Source organism: Crinia signifera, chromosome 1, assembly GCF_055691185.1.
Source record: "Crinia signifera chromosome 1, ASM5569118v1, whole genome shotgun sequence".
NCBI classification, from domain to species: domain Eukaryota; kingdom Metazoa; phylum Chordata; class Amphibia; order Anura; family Myobatrachidae; genus Crinia; species Crinia signifera.
This window is the reverse complement of record NC_139217.1, coordinates 216,656,882-216,682,952: the sequence shown is the minus strand read 5'-3', so window position 1 is coordinate 216,682,952 and position 26,071 is coordinate 216,656,882. Positions and strand designations below refer to the sequence as shown.

Below are 26,071 nucleotides of genomic sequence, written 5' to 3'. Positions count from 1 at the left end.
GTAAACTGAGCTTGAGCGGCGTGTCTAAGTTGCAAGTAGCGATAGAAGGATCTATTCGACAGTTTAAATTCCCCCGAGAGTTGTTGGAATATTTTAATGGTACCCTCTAAAAACAACTGGGAAATGGACATGAGACCCACCCCCAGCCAAAAACAATCGAAGGAAAGTTGTTTAAACTCAGGGTATGCCTTATTGTGCCACAGAGGGGTCTCCCCATCCATCCCACCCCAAATTTTATGGGCTTGCCGCCAGACCAGTAGTGCCTGTCAGAAGAGAGGGGAAAGGGTAGGTGTGAAAGGAAAGGACAGAAGAAATTGCAGGGGAGGGACGGGACCCCACACACTCGGCATAGGAGCACTCAAAGGTAGTTCCAGACCTACCCAGTATCCAGTCTGATAGATGCATTAGATGGGCTGCTAGGTAGTAGGCTCGAAAGTCCGGGAGTCCCAGTCCCCCATCAGCTCTGGGTTTAATGAGAGTCCTCAAGGCGACTCTAGGTGGTCTATTTGCCCAAATGAAGGACGAGAGAAGAGTATTAATGCTCGTGAAGATATATTTAGGTATGTATATCGGGAAGTGTTGCAGCAGGTATAGGTATTTGGGGAGTATAGTCATTTTAATACGATTAATTCGGCCCATAACGATTAGGGGGAGCTTTTTCCATTGGTGTATTTTATTCTTCAATTCCGCAGTGACTACATCAATGTTAAGGGGTACAAAGTCAGACACCCTAGGGGTGATCCAGACTCCCAAGTATTTAAATTTGAGGACCCACTGAAGGGGGAGGTCAATCTAACTGGAATTTTACCCGAGAGAGGAAGAATACTCGACTTCCCCCAGTTTATAAGCAGGCCAGAGAAGGACCCAAAGGACTCCACTATCTGCAACATTGCTTCCAAGGAAGCCTCAGCATCATTGAGAAAGAGAAGAGTGTCATCGGCATATAAAGCAACCACATCCTCCCATCCACCCAAGGGGATACCGCGAACCACCAGGGAGTCGCGGAGCATAATGGCTAGAGGTTCAATGGCAAGGGCAAAGAGGGCAGGTGACAGTGGACAGCCCTGCCTGGTGCCCCTGCCAAGTGGGAACGCGGAGGTCACAAACCTATTCACCGATATACGGGCCATGGGGGAGGAATATAGCAGGCGGACCCAGGTAATTAAGTTGGGGCCAAAGGCGAAGCGACGCAAAACCTCCCACAGATAGCCTCACTCAACTGAGTCAAAGGCCTTGGCGGCATCAAGAGAAACCACCACAGCCCCCGACCCAGCGCCCATGCCCCCCTGCAAATGGCAGAAGAGCCTCCTAAAGTTCCGAGTGGTGGATCGGCCCGGCATGAAGCCGGATTGGTCCTCATGGATAACTGAGGTGACCACCACATTAAGCCTAGTAGCTAAAATTTTGGCCAGTATTTTCACGTCTGTCGAGAGGAGTGATATGGGACGGTAAGAGTCTGGGAGGGTGGGGTCCTTCCCAGGTTTAGGGATTACTACAATAATGGCCTCCGCCATGGATGGGGGGAGAGCACCACCCTTTCCTAGATCAGCGTATAACTGTAGAAGATAGGGTACAAAATAATCTTTATACTTTTTATATACCTCTATCGGTATACCATCGCTGCCAGGGGCTTTTTTATTTGGGAAGGAGGCAATAGCGGACTCAATCTCAGAGGTCGTTATATCTGCCTCCAGAAGGTCTACTGACTGCTGAGAGAGGGGAGGTATATAGACCCGTGAGAGGTACTGCTCCAGTTGGTAAGTAGTGTATGTCGCCCGGGATGAATATAGTGAGGAATAGAAGGATAGGAAAATTTGGGCAATCTCAGGTGTGGTGAAATGGTTCACTCCCTGTGAATCGCATATTTTTGAATGGAGCTGGATAATCTATCATCCCGGGCGAGGTATGCCATATAGCTGCCACCCACATCTGATTGGGAGTACCTAGCGTGCGCTGAAAAAAGAAGTTTACGCTTGGACTTATCAAGTAGGTGGTCAGTCCATGATTTACGTGCCACATCCCACCTTAATTTGTCTTCCACGAGGCCAGAACTCAGGTATGTACTTTCGCTCTGAGAGCACAGGTTTTCTAACTTAGTCTCCTCCTCCCAACCAGCTTTTTTGATAGTAGCTATTCTTTTAATAAGGGAACCCCGGATAACAGTTTTAAATGTCTCGTGTCTAATAATAGGGTTAGTGCACGAAGCATTGTCCACGTGGAAATCCGACCACTCCCCAAGAAGCACATCACCGTCTGTCAGTAGAGTAAGCCAGAAGGGATTAAGCTTCCAGGTGCTTGCACCTCTAGAGGGCATCAGGTCCAATGTAATAAGCACAGGGGAATGATCCGATATCCCTCTCTGCAGATATTCTACTAATGTAGTTTTAGGTAGCAAGGATTGGTGACTTGCCGAGAAGCAAGAGAATTGCCTCTGGTTCGGATTTCTGTGTCTCCAGGCATCTATTAGATCAAGTTCGTTTATCAGTTTGGCGAACGGAGTGGGGGAGGGAGGTGGGGAAGGGCTGGGGTTGCCAGCACCTGTCCACCTGTCAAGAGATTTATCAAGGATATTGTTGAAGTCCCCTATACAAACAACAGGGGCTGAAGGGAAGGAGGCGAGAAACATCACAGCCTTCCTAAGGATATCGTTATTATAGGGGGGATGAATGTAAATAGCTAGAATATTCATAATGATGTGGTTAACGCTGGCTCTAAGGAATACATAACGGCCATATTGGTCAATTTGATGATGGGTGAGGTGGAAATTGATGTGTTTTTTAATCAGTATTGTTACTCCTCTAGCATTATTAGCGAAGGTGGAATGAAACATATGTCCCACCCAGGGTTTTTTAAGCGACAGTGTCTTAGTGCCAAACAGGTGCGTTTCCGAGAGGCACACCAAGTCAGCTCCGTGTCTTTTGATCTCGAAGAGGACAAGGGAGCGCTTAACCCGGTCATTAAGACCCCGTACATTCCAGCCAAGTATGCGGAGCCCCGCTACACCCTGTGAGTGAGACATGACAAAAGAAGGATATGGGAAGGCAAGGGTAAGAGATGGTTGCCAGTGAGGCCAAAGGAGGAAAGACAGATCATTGGAGAGTAGGAGAGAATGGGTAGTAATGGGAGCACAAATTTCAAACAGACCCTGTCCATCCCTGCACCACCCAACCAAGTGTGAAAGTAGCAGAATTGCGTCTCCATCGCCTGGGGTCATGGTCATAGTAGTCAGTATAAGCACATCTTATGAGCATCGTTTCCATATTATTATGTTATAAAAAAAAAAAAAAAGAAACATAGTAAAAACATCAAAAGGAAAATCCCCAACTCCCTAACCCTCCCGGTATACCTATCAAACATTAGATACACTTTGGATCCCAATTAACAGCTAAAACTAAATCCACTCAACCAGTAAGTAAACTATGTTAACCTAGGGGTATAGAGACCAGTGGTCACCTATAAAAGAAAAAACTATTTCCTTGCATTGAGCTCCTTTAAGAGATAGATATCCTGTGCTGAGATAAAGATTATAGCAGAAGAAGGATAACGTTACCTGGACCTTAAGCATAAATAAACATTAATAAATGTACCAAAAGAGACAAATGGCCCACAGCATGGATAAGAACCGTTATGCTCACGAAATTAATGTCAGTTTGGCCGCTGTGGCCTGTGGTCCAGCCACTGCTCAGCCTCCTGAGGAGAATTGAAGAAGTGGGTGCTGCCATCCGCCACAACCCGCAGACGTTCTGGGAAGAGCATAGAATATTGGACTTGACGGTCGCGGAGCTTCCTCTTGACCTGGAGAAATTGGGCACGTGTTTTCTGGATGTCCGCTGCAAAATCTGGGTACGCTGCCACCACCTGTTTGTCAAACTTAAGAGGGCCTCGTTCACGAGCCAGTCGGAGCACCGCATCTCTGTCTTTGTAGTGCAGGAAGCGGGCGATGAACGTGCGTGGGGGTGCGCCCGGTGGCGGAGCCCCGGTAGGTAAACGATGAGCCCTCTCCACGGTGAAGTGTCGGCTGAAGTCCTCAGAAGTAAACATCTCCAAAAGCCATCTCTCGAGGAATTTCTCAGGGGAGGAGCCCTCCGCTCTCTCAGGAAGACCTACAAACCGGATATTGTTACGGCGTAGACGCCCCTCCATATCGGATAGTTTGGTTTTGACAGCCGAAATCTGTGAGGTGAGATCAGCAACCGCAGATTTGAGAGGGTTAGTTGCATCCTCCAGGTCCGATATGCGGTGCTCCGCCTCTCCCACCCTCTCCCTGACTTTTTGCATATCATGGCGGATGAGGGAGATATCGGATTGGACCTGGCCAATTTTGTCCATGACTCTGTTCAGATGCTGATATGGCTAAAAGGATCTGTTGGGTGGATTGAATGGGATTTTCAGCAGTAGGTGACTCCTCCTCTGTCTGAGGGGATGGAGGGGGGTTTGAGGATTGGGAGGACTGCGCTGAGGAGGATTGGGAGCCGCAGGGGTATTTCTCCAGATGTGGTGCCGGTTTTCCCCATGGCTCGGGGTGGTGGGTACAGCAGCCCCCGCTGTATATCATAGAGGGGGTAGCAGGCCAGGTATTAATGGCAGGGGGAAGAAACGGCAGGGAGTCTCCAATCCGGGCCCCCCAACCAAATGCTGGGTGTAGCGGGGGGCAGGGGTGCCACAGAAATCAGAGGGTAGCAAAGCCACTGCAGCATGGGGTCCCTCACTCAACGCTGGGTATAACGGTGGGTAGAGTCCCAAAAGCAATATCAGAGAGTCACAAAGCCACTGGAGCATAGGTTCATGAACCAAGTGCTGAGTATAATGGAGGGCAGAGTCACAGTGGCAATATCAGAGAGTTGCAGTGACACTGCAGCGCCAGCCCACCCACCCAGTGCCGGGTAAAGTAGAGGGCAGAGTCACAGAGGCAATATCAGGGAGACACAGAGTCACTGAGGCACATGCCCACCCAGCAATTGCTGGGTATAATGGAGAGCAGGGTCGCAGAAGCAATATCCAAGGGCTGCAGGGGCACTGCAGCACCGGTACATCCACCAAGTGCTGAATATAGTGGAGGGTCACACAAGCAATATCAGGGAGACACCAAGTGTAATGGAGGGCAGAGTAATGGGTGTAGTGGAGGGCAGAGTCTCACAGAGATTTCAGATAGCACCAAAGGCACTGTAGGGGCTGAGGAGAGTTTGTGAGAGGAGGATGTGCATAAAGGGCAGGTCTCTGTTGCGCAGTACTGACCAGGGGATCAGGGCTGATCAGGGCAGGCTCCGCAGGGATGATTAAAAATGGCGCCGCCCGCCTCCACCATCAATTAGACCGGCGCCAAGCACCGGACCGGGCGCACAGGCCCGACTCACCAGCTCACCGACCGCTGAGGGGGACTGCTGCCTTCCAAAGGATGTCAGTGTGGGAGGCGCTAGATCCCCGCGTCCAGTCACCTGCTCCAGGCACGAGCAGCCGAGCAGGGGGATGGGGCGCGCGTCGGAGCCGCGCGCCGGGTCTTCAGGCGGGCGGCAAGGTAAGCGGCAGGGGAGAGGCGCAGGTCACCAGGCTGTCCTCCAGAGAGGGGGGAGAATCCCAGAGAGCCCGATCCCCGTCCGCTCCGGTCCCCAAGATGGCGGAGTCCGTTCACGCTGGACCAGCAGGCCCCACCACCAAGCCTCTCCGGGTCAGCTGTAGGACGATTCAAACAGCACCACAAGCTCCAGCTGAGGTATATAGGGGGTTAGACGAGTCCAGGTAGTTAGTAAGGCACAGGAATAAGGATTTTTTGTCGGATTTATGAGGAGCTCTATGAGGGTACTACCGCTCACATGCTTGGCCAAGCCACGCCCCCATTTAATGACAAATAGGGTGAGACGGTTTTAAGAAATTAAAAATGTACTTTTATTAGATCTCTTAATAAAAGGGCATACATACCAAAAGATGTATGCAACCATCCCCACTGGCAATGATTTCCAGATTTTTACTGCTCTATTGGTGACAAATCCTCTTCTTAATTCAGTACAGAATGTATTTTCTTCGAGCCTCAGTACATGCCCGCTTGTCCTAAGTATAAGCCTGTTACTGAACAAATCATCTCCCAGTTTCTTATGATTTCCAATACTTTATCTGAACATACTAATCATATCACTCCTAACCTCTGTTTCTCCAGTGAAAACCTATTTAGCCTGGTTAGCCTTTCTTTGTATTCTAGTGATTTGAGACCTTTTACTAGTTTAGTCGCCCTTCTCTGCAGCTGCTCCAATTCATTTATGTCCTTTTTAAGGTGCGGTGCCCAGAACTGAACATAGTATTCCAAGTATGGTCTCACACCAATGCCTTGTAAAGAAGCACTATCACATTGGCATCTCTTGAATCCATTACACTGTTAATGCATGCCAGTATCCTGTTTGCTTTTGCTGCTGCACCTGAGAATTGTGCACTATTACTCAATTTATTAACTACTGTATGATGACCCCTAAGTCCTTATCCACTGCAGAATTCCCTATATTAGCTCAATTTAGCCTATAAGTAGCTTGTTCATTTTTGTTCCCATAATGAATTATTTTAAATTTTTCAACATTATACTGCATTTTCCACCTTTTCCACTTTTCCAGTTTAATTAAGTCGCTTTGTAGTTTATCTACATCCTCTCCTGAGTTAATTTCCTTACTCAATTTCATGTTGTCCGCAAATATTGCACTCTTATTGTCTGGTTTACTACCTATATGGTAATAGATACATTAAACAACGTTGGTCCCAATATTGAACTCTGTCCCTGATTGTGCAACCAGTTTTTAAGGCAATTACAAATTGTTTCTCCTACCTCTAAGTTACATAGATTTATTAATAACCTTTTATGAGGCACTGTGTCAAAAACTTTAGTGAAATCAAGGAGTACTGTATTACATCAATAGATTTCTATAAGTCCATCCCCTACTGACTTCTTCATAGAAGCTAATTAAATTAGTCTGGCGTGATCTTTTTTTGATAAATCCAAGCTAACCCTAATATCAATTATTTTCAGATGGTATCACCACTTAAAGGAATCTCTGTTGCATTTCAATTATGTTTATTCTTTAATTGAGGTGTCAGAATAATTTTTCATTGCTCTTATGAATGTGATACAGAGAGACTCTTTTTTTGAGTGGTTGTGGGTAATAACTGTTCTAGTTCAACTGAGTGTTATGATCTGTAATTTTTTATATACATTGGTATTCATTCAGACCTTGAGGTTTCAAAATGGTATCAGTTGTTAACTAGATATAATTATGGAATACATTTGTATTGCAGAGTTGCGGAATGCCGGCAGTCAAAAGACGTACCGCGGCAGTTAGAATCCGAAGGGGTTTGGTAAGTATACTTAGTTACGCAATCACACTACCCTCCCTAACTCATGCTTAACCCTAACTACCACCCCTCCCCACCGTAGTGCCTAAACCGCAAAACCCCCTCTGATCCCAGCATACTTATGATTGGAGCATTGGCTGTCAGGATTCCTGTGTCTGCATTTCCAATGATGTCAGGATTCAGGCACTGGTGTTGCGCTTGAGATTCAGTGGATGGATTTTGACTGCTGGCATCACGACTGTCGTAATGCTAAACACATCCTATAATTGCATAACCGTGCCCTCTCTAGTATGTCATGGGTAGATTTATGGAGTGGGCCAGAGGATAAGTGGCCCATGGCAACCAATAAGCACTGAAGTAACATCTGTAATTTTCATAATATAAGATTCATAGCAGCTGATTGGTTACCATGAGCTTCTGGCTCACTTCTCCCTTATCACTGCTTTGTACATATAATGCTTTGTCACTAAATCAGTAAGAAGTTTGCCTTTGGTGTCAGCCATGCGAGGGGACAGTGGTGCACTATTTTGGTGTCCGTGTTGACATCCAGAACAAAAAAATGCACCTTACCCTTACCTGTATATGGTATACAATAAAGAGATGTGAATTTGGTGTGAGAATGTATAGGCCTTGGATAAAATATCCTGTATTTTTAATGTAACTTTGAATACATTTAACACATGGTACCCAGTTTCTAATTATTTAACCATTGCTTAAAACCATGAGTATAGGCTCAGATTCTTTGTATACTTTAGACCAGGGGTAGCCAACTCCAGTCTTCGAGAGCCACCAACAGTTAATTCACAGATCTCCTCAACTCCAGGTCTCCTCACAGAATCACAAGTGAAGTAATTAGCTCTACTGTACCTCTGGATCATTTATAATTTTAGACTAAATATTTAACTTTGGACATATGGGAAAATATGTACGTATGAAATTACAGCTAAATTCAGAAATAAGGCTTCATACATTTGTGCAATTTTTCTTTATTTCACCTGACAGATCAAAATCGAGCCAAATCGGATTTTTTTTTACATCCGTTTTGATTTTGGAGGTTTTTAAGATAAATCGTATGTTTAGCCATCATTGGAACATCGCAGGTGCTTTTTAGCACCTGTGATGTATCGCATCCCACTTTTACTTGGACTTCCTTGACAGCTCCCCGGGAGTCCTTTTACATGGAATAAATTTATTTACTGTAGAAAATATTTTTTTTATTATTTCGCAAAACAGCGGGACAAGCAAGCACAATATATTTCATGGACAGCAATCACAATATCTAATGTAGAAGGAATGTAGAAGTAGAGAAAATATTGTTAAAAAATAAAAGATATCAAATTTAGAATATATACAAAAACCTAATATATAAACAACAAATAAAAACAGAAAAAGGAGTGAGATATAAGGAGCTGAATATGTTTTTAAGCAAAAGTCCAAATCATGCACCTTTCACCAAAGGTACTGTAAGCAGCCATCAATATACAGAAAGCAGCTTCAACCACAAACAGAACACCTGTTACCACAAGACGTTTGTTTATATAATAATAATAATTTTATTTATGTAGCGCTATTTCATCAATAGGACTGAAGGCTCTTAACAGAATGAATGTAATACAGTACAGGAACACTGAAGTACAGAAAAGCTTTTCATAAACAATACTTAATAAAATGAAGGAAATGCTATAATAAATAAGAAAGTTTTGAGTCTGATTTTGAAGGATTCTAGAGTGGGGGCTTCTCGAACTGTGTGGGGAAGGGAGTTCCATAGAGTCAGAGCTGCATGGCTAAAAACAACCCCCAGATGACTTAAGGGACATTCTATGTACTGCTAAAAGTCCATCTACAGATTGCAGTAATTGGGTGGGACAGTATGGAATCAGAATCAGCTTCAGTTACCTTGGGCCTTGGTCATGTAGGGCTTTGAAAAGTTAATATTTAAAATGATTCGTCATTTTATGACGAATAAAATGACGTGAAGGGAGTAGATAATGGGAGTTATGTGGCTAGATTGGGGCTGGTTGGTTAACAGCCTGGCAGCTGTGTTTTCTACCAGCTGTAACCGGTGCGATTCTTTTGCTGGGATGTCAAGGTAGAGGTCATTACAGTAATCCAATCGAGATGATAGAAATTCGTGTATGACTTTTGGCAGATCTTCAGGGGGAATTAAGTGTTTGATTCTGGCTATGTTCCAGAATGAGGATTTGATTGTGGCTGATTTTAAGTGTCATTTAAGTGTCAAACCACCATCCAGCACCACACCAAGATTCCGCACATGATCAGAGTTTTGTATTTCTGTACCAGTCCTGTTGGTTGGTTGGCTATGCTCGCATTTGATGTCAAGGCCCTATCATTAGGACCTCTGTTTTATCAGAATTCAGTCTCAGCTAACTTGCACTCATCCATTCTTGGAGCTCAGCTAGACAGCCATTTAGGGTGGTTATTGGATTCTCAGTGCCCAGAGCAAAGGACAAGTACTGTTGTGTATCATCTGCATAGCAGTGGTAGACCAGGCCACGGCGCCTAATTATTTCACCAAGTGGCAGCATGTACACTGCAAAAAGCATGGTGGATAGTATAGAACCTTTTGGGACATCACATGGCAGTGGCACTGATAAAGATGAGTGTACTCCAGATACTGTGATCTGCCAGTGAGAAATAGTTTGAACCAGCTTAGTACTGGGCCATCCAGTCCACAAAAATCTTACAGGCGCTTGATGTACTGTAGCTTCAAATGTTTTTCAACATCAAAGCCTTATTAAAAAAAAAAAAGCAGGGACCCCAGTTTCAAGAGCTGTTAACAAGGTCTTCCTATAAAAGCACAAAATTTGAAGTAGAGACTTTGCTGACATCAAAATGGGGATGTAGATGTTGTCCAATTTAATGAAATGGCTCTTTTAGCCAGAGAAAAAATTCAAAAAGGACATAGGGGTCTGATTATTCTCTTTAAAACCCATCTCTCAATCAGTAAAATTAGCACTGAGATGGACCAGAGGGTCTCTCATAATCTGCAGCATGGAGAGAGCACATAGTGAAGGAAGGGGTGCCGGACGGCTCCCCGACAATCGGGATTCCGACAGTCATTGCTCCGACGTCAGAATCCCGACTGCTCCCTCGTGGGGGTCCACGACCCCCATAGAGGGAGAATTAAATAGGTGGCGAGCCACCGTGCCCGTAGTATGGCGAGCGCAGCGAGCCCGCAAGGGGCTTCGTTGCACTCCCCCCGCTGTGCAGTCGGGATTCCGACGTTGGAGAAATGACTGTCGGAATCCCGACTGTCGGTGTGTCATACCACACCCGAAGGAAGTCCTAATGCTGCCCAGTGTGTAAATTCCCTCATGCAACAGTTTTCATAACATCTGATTGTGACCAAAGAATAGAACATTTTGGGGAAATGTTCTCTCTTCTCTCCTCCACACTATTTTCAATAGTCTTTATGTATACATCGTGCAATCAGAAGTACAGTATTTCATAAACATCAGAGTAGCATCATATTTTCCTAGGTACTCAGTAAGGGGCCTATTTATTAACATTATTTTTACTAAAATAATGTGAAAACGGGTGTTTTCGCACTCTTTTAACATTATTTTAGTTTCACTGAAATGTACTAATTATGAATTGTAGAGGTTTTCGCAAATTTCTCTTCATAAACCGATTTATCGCATTTTTTTAGAAAGTAGATCGCATTTCACATAAACATAATGGGAAATGTGATCTACTCATATTTATTAAACTTCAATTGTAAAATAAATTCGGAAGGGTCCTGTGTGATAATATCGCCACTTCTTAGTGGCGTTATCCCTGTGTGTGTGTCTACATATGTGCTATCAGCCTATTATAGCAGCCCCCTCTTCCTCTTCTCTCCCCTATGTGTATGTTTATTACATGGACTCCTCAGTCTCAGGGGAATAGAGACCTTTTATTATTGTAATCTAGTCTGCCTCCGTGCACTGTATTGGGGTTAGAGATTCCTGCAGCTCCATGTCTACCCTGTCTCCCCTGTATCCCCCCTCCCTCTCTCCCTCCCTCTGGTCGCTGCTGTCAGGGACATGATTGTTTAGCAGGACTTGGAGCACACATATATTTAAGAGGAGCACAGAACCTTCCTCTGATTTACAAGCAGCTGCCAGCTCCTGCTCGTTACACGCATATGGGCAGGTGATCTCCGTCTCTCTCTCCTGTCTTCCCCCCCTCTATCCCCCTCCTCGCTGCTGCCGGGGACATCACTGTACAGCAGCACTTCCAGCGCAGGCAGCGGAGCCCACTGATTCTTCAGGAGTACACAGGGACTCTCCTGCCTGAGCTCCTGGCTGCTGTACATTCCCCCATCTACGGCAGCAGCACTGGGGAGGGACGGGGCTGCAAGGATCTCTCCCCCATACTAATAAAAGCAGGAGCGGATGTTGGATACAGAGCTCACCTCTTTACACAGTTTTATTAAAGAACTTTAGTGAAGCACCTAGCCCTCTCCTCCGATCAGCTTCCCCAGCTCCAGTCCTGGCTGCTTGCTTTACTAGCAAGGAGCTACACAGGACACGCCGGGGGAAAGTGAAAGTAAAAGCCGGCTGTCCAACGTTCTATGAGCTGCGCATGTGCAGTATGATTAAAAGGCCATCACATTGCGATAATGGCATATATTCAAAGCCGTGGGCGAGCGGTGACTGCAAGCAGGACTTTTTGCTCGCAGTCACCGCTCACCCTGTCAGTATTCAACTGACCCCCCTCATACGCAAATTCCCCCTCGCTACGTTTTTTGAGCGAGGGAGAATTGGCGTATGTGCCTCCAAAAGCTGCGAGAATCGAGGCTAATTACAGCGAGTTTGCTGCACTAGCCGCGGCTCTCGCAGTTTAGGGGAATCCTCGCCGTTCTGTGACGGCGAGGATTCCCCCGGAGCGTTGCATAGTGCGAGCGGCCGGCGCGGGGGTTAAACTGCGAGGATCACTGGTTTTCTGCGATCCTCGCAGTTTAACCCCCTCGCCAGCCGCTCGCACCGGCATTGAATACATGCCAATAACGGGGGAGAGCAGGCAGCTGGATTCGCAGAGACAGGGCTTTTTCGCAAGCCCTGTCCTGCAAGGTGAATAATGATAAATTCATGCGATTTTAAGGAAAATCGCAATGCAAATTTAATCATTATTATCACCATTTGATTACATATTTTTTTACAATTTTGATAAATGGGCCCCCAAATCTGAGTACCTAGTTTTAAATGGATGGCACTTAACAGTCTGTTCCAACACTACTTTGATACAATTAATCATTAAACAATTAATCAACATAAGTTGGACACCTACAGTATATGAAATGTTTAATGCACACTATAACTCCATTGCTGCAAAACAGCTCTTCTTAACCCATTACTCCTTGTATAAACCCCCTCCTTTTTTTTTCTGTAACAACTGAAATCTAGGTTTATATATACCATCACATGCTGTTCAAAGGACTTGAATGCTTACATTTCTTTAAAAACTGAAAGAAGAAAAGTTCGACTTGTGTAGTGTACTTGTGTCTGCCTATATATAGGCAGACCTGTACCCACTGTTATGCACTAATTAAGGTGACTTAGTAAAAAGCTACAAGCAAGTCCGGTGATATGGAAGTACCTGGAGTGTGGTAGCTTTCTGGCATTGGCACCCTGGCTGTTGGCATATGAAAGTGGAGAGTGCTATCCTCACAACAAGGATATATATATATATATATATATATATATATATATTCACACACATAGAGGAATCCACACTCCAATCCAGATAAGATAGAGCACCTCACTGTTGTTTCTCCTATCTGAAGTATACACTAGGTACACCATACAGTATATAGCACTAGGGTGAAGATTTCTAGACATCTGCATAACAGAGCACACTCCAAACTTCAAATAATATCCAAAGTAAAGTCCTTTAATACATCACCACGTAATTAGCCAACGTTTCGGACCAGGTAAACAGTCCGTTGTCAAGACAGGTCACATGTCATCAACACAGCAGGGCAGTGGGCAGCACAGTGAGCCAAGCCTGGAGCGCCCTTTTTAAAGGTCATTCATCAGGATTAACTTTCTTGCACCTGTATCCAACACATTACATCAGCCCATAAGTGTCAAACTTACCAAGACGAACACCGCACTGTCACCGCCATATTCAAAAAGTAAAGAACGCCAAAATTCACACAGACTGGCTGGGCAGACACTTCTGGAACCGGAAGTAGCGTCTGTGCATTCCATTGGGCCAGAAGCATCGTGGATATGCGTTCCACGCCTGGAAACATATGGCACCCGGGAGACTCAAAGCTAATAAACATACCAAACTGCTCAAAACCACCTCTACATAAATCTACTGTATGGACAAGAGCTGCTATATAGGAACAATGCTAACCATGGGGGTTATTAGTCAATATCCAATGTAGCCACTATACCACCCACAACATGGCAGTGCGTTCCAACACAGATACCTGTGGGATGCACAATTAAAGCTGCAGTTGACTCATTGGTGTCACGGTCTCAGGTACATTACACTGGTCACCAGGCCGGGAATTGGCTAGACCTGACACAGGGGTGCGGAGTCTTACCACGCCATAGGTGTTCACCAGTGACCCCTCCAGTTGGGATTTGGGCTTCGCTGCTATGGACATGCCGGTCGCGGTACCCTGAGCAGGTTCCTCATGTGGCACTGGTAACCCCTTGGAACAGGTAGCGTGGATTCAGGATTATGCGTAGTCATTTTAGCCGGGTCGTACACTGGTGGTCACGGAGCACAGTACACAAGGATCAGATAGGAGAATAGTCAGAAGGCAAGCCAAGGTCATCCACTGGTAATCACTGGGTATAGTACACGAGGATCAGGCAGGAGAGTGGTCAGAAGGCAGGCTGAGGTCATACACAGGTAACCCACGGTTCATGGTACAGAGGGATTAAGCCGAAGGATAGTCAGGAAACAAGCCGAAGTCAGTATCTGGTGATCAGGAACACAGTAAAGTACAAGGGACGCTGGAGCAGGTTGTGAGCCTATACTCTGGCAGCCTCTGTCTGCCAGAGACTGCATTTTTATAGGAAGCACAGGGAGCTAATTACTCACAGGTGCCCTAATCAATGAAGGCTGAGCATGGTCAGTTCACACTGAACTCTCCTGCAGGAGAGAGTTACCAGGTGTTGCAACTAATCAGCAGATCTCAGATCACACAGACTTTCCTGCAGCATGGAGTGGATCAGAAGCTGAAATCAGCATGCAGAGTTCTACCACACAGAGCTGTCAGCAGCAATAGACAGAGCCAGCAGGATTTTGCAAGCAGGTAACACTGAATACTACATATTGTGACATTACCCCTCCCTCTAGGGGTGGGCTCCGAACACCCCACAAGGAAATTTTCAAGGTCGTCTGCGGTGCTTCTTCTTTTTGGAAGACTGTTTGGATTTTGTTGACTGATGTGTGACCTTTGGCTCTACAAAATGGGCAGTAGATAATATTGGACGTCCCAGAAAAGAAGTGACATCATGATCTGAGCCGCACTCTGAACTTGAATCCTGGTCCATGGTCCGTGTATGAACTTCTTGAGGATCCACCAACTTGGATGAACCTACACACATAACTCCATCTCTTAAGTCCAAGGAGTTGGGTCTCAAAATTTTTTTTTGAGATGCTCTGGGAGTTTTAGAATGTAGTCTAGCTGACTCACCACTCTGACTGACCTCAGGTGCATCAAGAATAGACCTCTCACCGGGAGTCTTGGGTCCAAATCTTTCAACCACAGCCCTGGAAAAAGAAATTAGGTATTTTAGTCGGGGGTCATGAGTCTCAATGAGTGGACTAACCCACTTCATGGCTTCCCCCCTGAATGACAAGACTAAGTACTTGACAATGTTTGCCAAATTAACCCCAGAGGATGGATCAGAGTTCATAGCATCTAAATAATAGTCTGCTAGGGCTTGGAAATGGGTGAGATCTCCATCAAATTGGACAAACTGAGGCTCTTTAGATGAATCCAATTGAACTGGATCCTCCTGGAAAATGGACTGGGAGGACAGTTTGGGTAGAGCAGGGACTCCCAGCAAGACAGGCAAATCTTCTTGAATGGCAGGCATTGGAACCTTAGAGACCATGGAGGCACTGGAGACAGGCCCGGAGGCCGCGGAGACTGGCCCGGAGGCCACGGAGACTGGCCCGGAGGCCACAGCACACAAGTCCTCATGCCCAGAGGCAAGGGCAGATAGGTCTTCATGCCCGGAGGCAAGGGCAGATAGGTCCTCATGCCCGGAGGCAAGGGCAGATTCGGGACCCCCACCAGGGGTGACGGACTCGGGACCCCCACCAGGGGTGACTGACTCGGGACCCCCACCAGGGGTGACTGACTCGGGACCCCCATCAGGGGTGACGGACTCGGGACCCCCACGTGGGGTGACGGACTCTGGACCCCCACGTGGGGAGACGGACTCGGGACCCCCACGTGGGGAGACGGACTCGGGACCCCCACGTGGGGAGACGGACTCGGGACCCCCACGTGGGGAGACGGACTCGGGACCCCCACGTGGGGAGACGGACTCGGGACCCCCACGTGGGGAGACGGACTCGGGACCCCCACGTGGGGAGACGGACTCGGGACCCCCACGTGGGGAGACGGACTCGGGACCCCCACGTGGGGAGACGGACTCGGGACCCCCACGTGGGGTGACGGACTCGGGACCCCCACGTGGGGTGACGGACTCGGGACCCCCACGTGGGGTGAAGGACTCGGACCCCCACGTGGGGTGACGGACTCGGAACCCCCACTTGGGGTGATGGACTCGGAACCCCCACTTGGGGTGACGTACAGAGCCCCTTCTTGAGGCGAAGTGCTCAGTGGCCCCACTTGGGAAGCCACACTCAGAGACTCCTCCTTGGGTGTGACGACCAGAGTACCTTTCTGGGGTGCGATGCTCGGAGATCCCTCTTGGGGTAATATACTCAGAGAACCTTTTTGGGGTACCACTTTCTGAGACCCCTCTTGGGGTACTATACTCTGAACCCCTTCCTGAGGCTTGAAACTCTTGAGAACCCTCCGGGGAAATGACAGTCTGAGGCCCTTCCTGGGGTATGACCCTCCGAGACCCCTTCTGAGGTGAAAGACTCTGAACAATCCCCGATGAAATGATCCTGGGCTCCACAATAAAAGCATAGGCTGAGGGATCTACGCCGCTGGCGCTCCTCATCAGACAACTGGGGATGAGAATGACTCAGGTACCTGTCCTTGCAGGGCACAGATGTAGATGCCACTGGAGTGCCCGGAATGTCATCAGAGGGTTTCACAGGCACTGAACCTAGAGTGGAAGGTACCGTGCCACTAGAAGGACTGCCTAGTAAGACGGTAATCACTGAAAACACCTTAGTCAGTAGCTCCTGCAACTGCTGCATTAAAAGGTGAATAATCTTTAATGCCTCTGACACTGGTTCCACAGATATTGGAGGAGATGAAGCGAAGTCCATCCGCTGTAACAGAGTCTGTATGCTTTGTATGATCAGAGCTTGGTTCTGCTCTTGCTTACAGACCCTAGCAGACAGTTGCTCCCATAGCTCCTTTTTTGGGCCAGAGTATTCTGTCACGGTCTCAGGTACATTACGCTGGTCACCAGGCCAGGGATTGGCTAGACCTGACACAGGGGTGCGGAGTCTTACCACGCCATAGGTGTTCACCAGTGACCCCTCCAGTTGGGATTTGGGCTTCGCTGCTATGGACATGCCGGTCGCGGTCCCCTGAGCAGGTTCCCCATGTGGCACTGGTAACCCCTTGGAAACAGGTAGCGTGGATTCAGGATTATGCGTAGTCATTTTAGCCGGGTCGTACACTGGTATGTCACGGAGCACAGTACACAAGGATCAGACAGGAGAATAGTCAGAAGGCAAGCCAAGGTCATCCACTGGTAATCACTGGGTACGGTACGCGAGGATCAGGCAGGAGAGTGGTCAGGAGGCAGGCTGAGGTCATACACAGGTAACCCACGATTCACGGTACACAGGGATTAAGCCGAAGGATAGTCAGGAAACAAGCCAAAGTCAGTATCTGGTGATCAGGAACACAGTAAAGTACAAGGGACGCTGGAGCAGGTTGTGAGCCTATACTCTGGCAGCCTCTGTCTGCCATAGACTGCCGTTTTATAGGAAGCACAGGGAGCTAATTACTCACAGGTGCCCTAATCAATGAAGGCTGAGCATGGTCAGTTCACACTGAACTCTCCTGCAGGAGAGAGTTACCAGGTGTTGCAACTAATCAGCAGAGCTCAGATCACACAGACTTTCCTGCAGCATGGAGTGGATCAGAAGCTGAAATCAGCATGCAGAGTTCAACCACACAGAGCTGTCAGCAGCAATAGACAGAGCCAGCAGGATTTTGCAAGCAGGTAACACTGAATACTACATATTGTGACAATTGGGCAGTATTCAATGAGGCTATTTTGCCATGTTCTACAGCGAATGTGTGCTATTTTCGTGGAAGACGATTTATTTGTGTCAAGAAGTGAATCACCCTATTCAACAAGCACTATTCGCCGACAACGAACAGTGAATGACTGACAAATCGCTGTCTGATAGTCACCGCAATTCGCTGTGGTTTTTCAATGGGTTTTTCTCTTTCGTCCAGTCCGGTGACACAGCTCATGATGGGATGTAGGAGGGGTCCGCAGGAGCCAGGCACCTATGCTTTAAAGTCTTTGGGAGCAGGCTCCTCCCTACCGCATCCCAAAATGCTTCAGTTCATTTTAGGTGCCCACATGAGTGGGTGCTATGCTTCGCAGCGGCAGTATTCTTTTTGGATTTTTGCTAAAGATAGTTAGATTTTTATTATTTTATTAATTCACTAGCTTAGAGCAGGTTCTCCAGTGTGTTACTTCATACTGAAGTTCGCACACAGTGAGAGCGCAGCAGAGGCTGACAGAAGCATGTCCTGTCAGCTCTTTGTGTGCAAAGGGACACTTTTTACTCCCTCTGCACAGTGCTTAACCTCTCATCAATAGAGGTTTTCCTGGGCCCCAAGGGTGTCCTAACCAGCTCCTTACAGAGGGGGATCTTGGGGGACGGACCCCCCGCGATGGCGGCCGCCATCTTGGAAAGGCTTAAAGACTGAAATCCCGCCAGGGAGTTGAAGTCTTTTACAGGAGTCCGGCGCTGCCGGACAACTCCAAGTGGTCCCATATACACGGAGGTAAGAAGAGTGGGAGCAGCTGAAGGGGGAGAAAGCACCAAATTGGCTAGTCTCCCCTCTGAAGCAGAGACTTGGTCTCTTCCTGCACTGTGTTTTTGGTGCCTTTTCTCCGTGCTGCGGAGCAAGGTGGATTACTACACAGACTCCAGTCTCTTCTGAGAAGCATTTTCCTCACTGATCGCTGACAGGAAAACAGCACAAGATAAGTACTCTGATACATTGCTCTGTGCGGTGCCTGTCATTTTGCATTGTGTTATTTGCATGGCTGAAGGGTTCACTTCTGCTGCAATGGAGGAGGGAGCGCTGGACATGTTTAATTATTGCAAAAAATGTGAAGCAAAATTTACATGTGAACAAGAGGACCAGGGGGATTTATGCCCTTCCTGTGAAGCTGTTCTCAGTTGGTCACGCGCCCCAAGAACTGAGATAGCTGAGCCAGCCTGGGTTGTGGCATTAGGCAGGTCTATAAATGCCTTAACAGAGGCTTTGAATAGGCAGAAGGACTCCTTGTTAGGGTCTCCTGGCCATTTCCCCTTGCCATTTCCCCTCTTCTCAGGTTTCTGGGGGGTCAATTACCCCGACTCAGGGGGACCCCATTTGGTTGCAAGCTATGCAAGATACTGCTCAGGGAGTACATAAAATGACAGCCTTGATGGAGCAGTTCACTAAATCCTCTGACAATAGTGTGCTTAGACACCCTGTTTCTACACCACCCCTCTTAGAGGGAGATTCTGGGGATGATGGTGTGTGTGAGGAGAATTGGAGTTGGGACAAGAGTGATTAGCTTCAGGCATTGAGGATTTGATTGTGGCTGTAAAACACAGCATTGCCTGTTCAAGTGGGCGCTGCCTTAAAAGATCCAGTGGACAAAAAGGTAGAAGGTTGCTTGAAAGCTATCTTTGAAGGCGTGGGATTCACACTGCATCCCGTTATTGCCTCTGCTTGGGTTGCAAAAGCAATGATCAAGTGGGCAGAGGATCTGAGTAGTCAGCTTCACCAAAATGCTGAAGCTTTTATACTGGCTGAAAAGCTGAGATGTGCTGCAGAGTATGTTTGGGAGGCCGGTGAGGAAGGAGCTAAGATGGCGTCCAGAGTATCTGTCACCTCTGTTACTGCTAGAAGGGCTCTTTGGCTAAAAGCTTGGGACGCTGATAGCGAATCAAAAAAGTCCCTGGAAACCTTGCCGTTTAAGGGTGAGTTATTGTTTGGTTCTGAACTGGAAGCCATTATTAAGCAGGCTACTGGTGGTAAGAGTACATTTCTCCCTACCACATCCAAGAGTACGGGCTCCAAGTTTGGAGTATTCAAGCCGTCCTTTTGCTCATCCTTTCGAGGAGGAGCATCCAATAGAGGACAGACAGGCTGTGGTAGATTTCAGGCCAATAGAGGAAAGAACTCCAAATCTCGCTTTGGGGCCTTTACAAAAAAGCATGCAGCAAAAGGTGATAAGTCCTCTGCATGTTCTGGGCTCAGAGTGGGGGGTCGCCTCCTGCACTTTCGGGACAGGTGGAAGGACTCCATAAGAGATCTTTGGGTCCATTCCATTATTTCCAAAGGTTACCGGATAAATCTCAGGGGCACCCCACCAAAGAGATTTCTTCCTACACCTTTGCCACGGACCACAGCACAGAGGTCCGTCCTTCTGGGGGCAACCTTGTCTCTCAAGGAGAAGGGAGTAGTGATTCCAGTACCTCAGGAGGAAAGGAAAAAGGGATTTTATTCGATTATTTTCCTAGTCCCCAAACCAGACGGGTCTTTCAGGCCTATTCTAAATTTAAAATCTTTAAATGTTCACTTATAGGTAGATCATTTTCGTATGGAGTAGCTGCGTTCTGTGCTCTTAAGCATAGAGCCGGGATAGTTTGTGGCATCTGTGGATATTCAGGATGCTTACCTCCATGTGCCCATTTACAAAGAACACCAGTCAATTTTTAATAGGAGAAAACCATTGGCCGTTTCAAGCTCTGCCGTTTGGTTTGGCAACGGCTCCGAGAGTATTCACGAAAGTGATGGCGGTCATGGCTGCAGCTCTCCGTCTGAAGGGAATAGTAATTATTCCTTACCTGGACGACCTTTTATTCAAGGTGTAGTCGGCGGGAAATCTTCAGGAACACCTGAGTATCGCAACACAGTTCTTGCAAGATCAGGGTTGGGTGCTAAACATCCTCTCCTCCTCGCCCACGCAGCGTCTGCAATTTCTCTGAGTGATTTTGGACACACACCTTCACAGGGTGTTTTTACCACATTCCAAGGCAGTGGAGATTCGTCAGATGGTGCTGTCAATCCTTCAGGCTTCTGCACCAACGGTGTGGCAGGGAGTAAGGTTGCTGGGCAAAATGGTAGCAACCTTCGAGACAGTGCAGTTTGCAATATTCCATTCGAGGAGTTTCCAGTGGAACATTCTATCGTGCTGGTCAGGGAATGCAAAGACTATGAAGCAAGAACGGTTGGTTCTGTTTCAGCAGTCGAGAGTATCCCTGGAATGGTGGTCAGATATAGAGACTCTGCAGCTGGGGCGTTCCCTTTGCTCCCTGGGATTGGCTGGTCATTATGACAGATGCCAGCCTCAGGGGTTGGGGAGCAGTTGTCCTTCACCTACGGCTACAGGGTCTTTGGTCCAAGGGAGAATCCAGGCTTCCTATCAACGTACTGGAACTGAGAGCAGTATGGAATGCCTTATGTCAAGCAGAAGAGTTTCTGAAGGGATTACCACTACGAGTTCAATCCGACAATGCCACAACAGTGGCGTACCTGAACCATCAGGGAGGAACTCGCAGCAAGATGGCAATGGAAGAGAGAGTGCGGATCTTCACCTGGGCGGAAGTACAGGTGCCGGCACTGTCGGCTTTGTTCATTCCGGGGATCCGAAATGTAGAAGCAGACTTTCTCAGCAGAGCGGATCTGCTGGAGGGGGAATGGTAACTTCAACACAAAGTTTTCCAAGAGATTGTAGACCGCTGGGGACTGCCAGAAATAGATCTAATGGCGTCAAGAAACAACTGTCAGGTACCAAGGTTTTGCTCCCGGTCGAGGGACCCGTCAGCTTGGGCGGTGGATGCCATGACAATCCCTTGGTGTTTCAGCCTGGTATACATATTTCCCCTGTTTCCAATGATCTCGAGGGTGTTGAAGAGAAAAAAGAACCAGAGTGTACCAGCCAAACTGATTGCACCAGAATGGCCCAGGAGGTCATGGTACTCTGACATACTGAGATTGTCAATGGACTCTTGGCAACTACCTCTTTGTCTGGATTTGCTAAGACAAGGACCGTTCCTACACCTGGACCTAGCTCGTCTCAATTTGATGGCATGGCTTATGAGTCATCCTAATTAAAAAAAGAAGGGCTTATCGGATGCGGTTATACAGACCATGCTCAGGGCCCGAAAACCGGTGTCAGCAGCCAATTACCATCGGGTCTGGAAGATTTACATCAGGTGGTGTGAACGACAGAGAGTTCACACATCTAGGTTTAAGATGGCGAGGCTACTGGAGTTTCTACAGGATGGCCTTTTGTCTGGACTTAGCTGACAGTCTTTGAAAGTGCAGATTTCTGCACTATCCATTTTCTTTCAAAAAAGGGTGGCTCTGTTACCAGAGGTTCAGACCTTTTTACAGGGTGTGACCAGGATTAAACCCCCATACAGGCACCGTGGGATTTGTCTCTTGTTCTGTCTGTGTTGCAAAAAACTCCATTTGAGCCACTGAGAACGGCTGATCTCAAATATGTTTCTTGGAAACTTACATTTTTATTGGCCATTGCCTCAGCTAGGTGTGTGTCAGAGTTGGGTGCCTTATCCTGCAAGTCACCGTTTTTGATTTTCCATGATGACAGGGCTGTGCTCAGAACAGCACTGATTGGTTGTTACAGGTCGCAACTCTTAGGTGCATGGTGGTGGATCATGTCCCCAAACTAAGTAGAGGAGGTGACCGTAAACTGGCACTCCGTTGTCTTGAAGCTCGGTGGATTCATCAACTAGATACCATTGTACCACAAAGATTAAATTAACCCAACCCTTTAAATTGTTTTTTAGGTACATGAGTGTGGACTGTTGACTATTGGTGCCGAATGACACTGCAAACTTGCCTTTTTTCCCCCACACATACCAGATTTTTGTGTGGTGTGAAATTGGCATATGACCATTGGTATTGATATGGATGTTCAGTACTTTGAAGACAGTTAGCTGTTATGAGATTTGTATATATGTACAGTATATAGTGTATATGTATCTTGTTTGTTTGCATGTTGTATGTTATTGTGTTTTGTGATGAACTTATATAATTTGGAACCTTGATATGATGACCTAGTTTGATATGGGTTATGGGTGTCTTGCCTATGCTTCTTTTATTGCATTTTACGGGTGTTTTTAGTGGATCATCATCTGACACACTTGGTTGTTGCGCCGTATTCAATTTTGTGGAGCAAAGATAATTATTGAAAAATGTAAGAAATAATATATAAAAATTGTAAAATCTGATATTAAAAACATCAAAATATAGTAAAAATGTAGATAATGCACAAAAATAGTTTTTTTTTTTATGTTTTTCTATGTTTATAAGTGTTTGTGTAATAATTTTTCATATGTGACGATGAGATATTTGTATTATGTCACCAGCACTGGTTGAGTGTTGCACATATCAATGTGAACTCGGTTTTCTGCACCGTCTTAATATTATTCAATGAGTCAACTTCAGCTTTAATTGTGCATCCCACAGGTATCTGTTGGAACACACAGCCATATTGTGGGCGGTATAGTGGCTACTGTACATTGGATATTGACTAATAACCCCCACGGTTGCTGTCCATACAGTATATTTATGTAGAGGTGGTTTTGAGCAGTTTGGTATGTTTACTAGCTTATTGTCCTGGGCGCCGTATGTTTGCAGGCATGGAACGCCTATCCACAATGCTTTCGGCCCAGTGGAACGCACAGATGCTACTTCCGGTTCCGGAAGCGTCTGCCCGGCGAGTCTGTGTGAATTTTGGCGTTCTTTACTTTTTGAATATGGCGGTGACATTGCGGCATTCGCCTTGGAAAGTTTGACACTTATGGGCTGATATAATGTGTTGGACACAAGTGCAAGAGAGTTAATCCTGATGGATGACCTTTAAAAGGGGTGCCCCAGGCTTGGCTCGCTGTGCTGCCTTTTGTATCATGCACAATAAAAAAGGAATATAAAATTAAAAGTTTTGCCACCTGCAACAGCAAAAACATGAATTATTTGATGCAGTGCAGGTGTCAGAAACAATATATTGGTAAAACCAGCCGAGCTCTAAAAACCCGCTTAGGAGATCACTTCAGAAATATAAGAATTGGGGTAGACAGTCACTGTATGTCGGCCCACTTTAAACAATCACACAACTGCTCTATAAATGTATTAATACATTTTTTAAAGTCATAGAAAAAGTGAAGGGCAATTGGCGCAAAAAGAATATATAAGTGGCTTTAGCGCAGGCTGAGATGCGCTTGCTCTATGAACTCAAGACTCTTAAGTCCCCAAGGATTAAATGGGGACTTCGAGCTAAAGTGGTTCATGTAGGAAAAAAGAAAATACATTTTTACTAAATTAGTTTATAAATCTAGTGCAGTGTTTTTTCATCATTACAATTGATTTTTTTTATATTTCTTTCAAAATAAACTAAGTTGCTATAATTTTTCCTTAGCCATTGAAAATTATAAATGAGTTTTCTTTAAAGGATGTACATGTAAAAAGAGGGAATATGTCTTATATAAATATAACACAGTTTTCGATTAATCATGACAAACGATCAAAAATGATGAGATAGCTTTAAGAGAACCCTAGAATAGGCATATGAAATTAGTCCCATAAGGAACATGGATGAAAGATACCTATGGGTATAAAGTTGACCACGTGATCACCTTCACCTGAGCATTGATGAAGATCCCTTAGTGGATTGAAATGCGTTGGCGGTGGGTGGATGTGGTCACCCTTATTCATTTTATCTCACTTGACTTTATCCAGCTAACCCTGGGGATTTACAAAAAAGAAAAGCATCCACAAGGAACTTGCTGCGTTGTCAGCTCAAAGCCGGCATTCTATCACAAAAAGCTGGGAGAGAACCAGCGTCTGCAATAGAAATCTCAATCACAGGCGGCACGGGGAGGATCAAAAGCCGGCCGCACGATAGTAACTCCTGCATAGACAGCTCCTGCAGGGATTGTCTCTCCATAGAAATCTACTTGTCTACACTGTTGAAAGCCGGGACCACGGCTGCAGCAGAGGTTAACAGAGCTTTTCAATTACCTCTATGCCATTAATTATAAGGAGAGGATGGGAGTGAAGGTACAAACTTTTTACCTGCCTTTCCCACCCCGTATCACCCCTTGTGGATATTTGACCACAGTATTGTCAACAGCACCCTGTATTCAAAATGGAAGTTATTCCATATTTACAAACAAAGTAATTACACATTTTTTAAAACCTTTATAAAATAGAAGTAAAATGTACAGAAGTGGTATTTACTTGTGGCTGGAGTACGTCTACTCTTGATGTTAACAGTTATTTGGGTACTTGTGTACTAGCACCCGTCGCCCATCACAGACCATAAGGCATGTGATGCGATGCGCTGTTATACAATTTTGAATTGTATGCGATTTAAGATTGTATAAGCACCCTAATGGGGGCTTACAATGTTAAATGCACCCCCACGCCACCCCCACTATGAACGTGAACCCGAAGCGTGGCGAGCGGCGACGGTACGCATCCTACGACCTTTTCATACCCTCACTATCCATGTCGGCGTGGAGTTGATTTTATATAGTTTGGCGAGCGTAGCAAGCCACCGAGCCCAAAGCGTTGCGAGCACACGCGGAATACATGTAAAGTAATATGCGTCCCCTCGCGGGGCACGATGCGCTCGCCACGCTTCGGGCTCGGTGGCTCTCTGCTCTCGCCACACTATATAAAATTAACTCCATGGCGACATGGATAACGGGTGTATGAATAGGTCGTAGGACGCGTAGCGCCTTCCCTCGCGGGCTTGCTGCGCTAGCCACGTTTCGGGTTCACGTTCATAGTGGGGCTGCATTTAACATTGTAAGCACCCATCGCCACACTAATCTATTCTCAACTCCACGCCGATGTGGATAGTGGGGGTATGAAAAGGTCGGAGGACTCGTACCGCCGCCCCTCGCAGGCTCGCCACGCTTTGGGTTGGCGTCAATAGTGGGGTGGCGTTCACAATGGGGGGGCATTAATTAATACCCATGACGGGGTCATATACAATGAGAAATGGGCCATATTGGCCCATTTCCCATCGTTTCCTATGTAAAATATGGTTAATCGCGTCCATCGCATCTTGTATCATTATAATGGCACACGACCAACACGATTAACGCGATTACAACGTTAAAAATAATTTAACATTGAACCATATGGCAAAATCGCGTTGGTCGCGTCGTGTGCCATGTTAATGCACGCGACCGCCGCGATCAACGCGATTTTGCCTTTGCCGGCAAAATGGACCTGATTTCAAAGGAAATCTGGTCCATCGCGTTGGTCGTGTACCTTAACTTAAGGTACACGACCTGTAACGACGGGCGCCGTGCTAGGAAACAAGTACCA

General features: G+C 46.5%; 2 protein-coding genes across 4 annotated transcripts in view; one reads left to right on the top strand and one right to left on the bottom strand.

Annotated features, from left to right (window-relative positions):
- The window catches only part of LOC146068787 (protein unc-13 homolog A-like), an 802,795-nt gene that overhangs the window by 327,308 nt on the left and 449,416 nt on the right, over positions 1–26,071 (bottom strand). The window lies entirely within an intron of this gene.
- Positions 1–26,071, top strand: part of LOC146027229 (uncharacterized) — a 152,774-nt gene that overhangs the window by 46,595 nt on the left and 80,108 nt on the right. Inside the window, exon 3 of the mRNA XM_083158184.1 lies at positions 7,273–7,332. Coding sequence (XP_083014310.1) covers positions 7,273–7,332 — 60 coding nt within the window. The remainder of the gene's footprint in view (positions 1–7,272; positions 7,333–26,071) is intronic.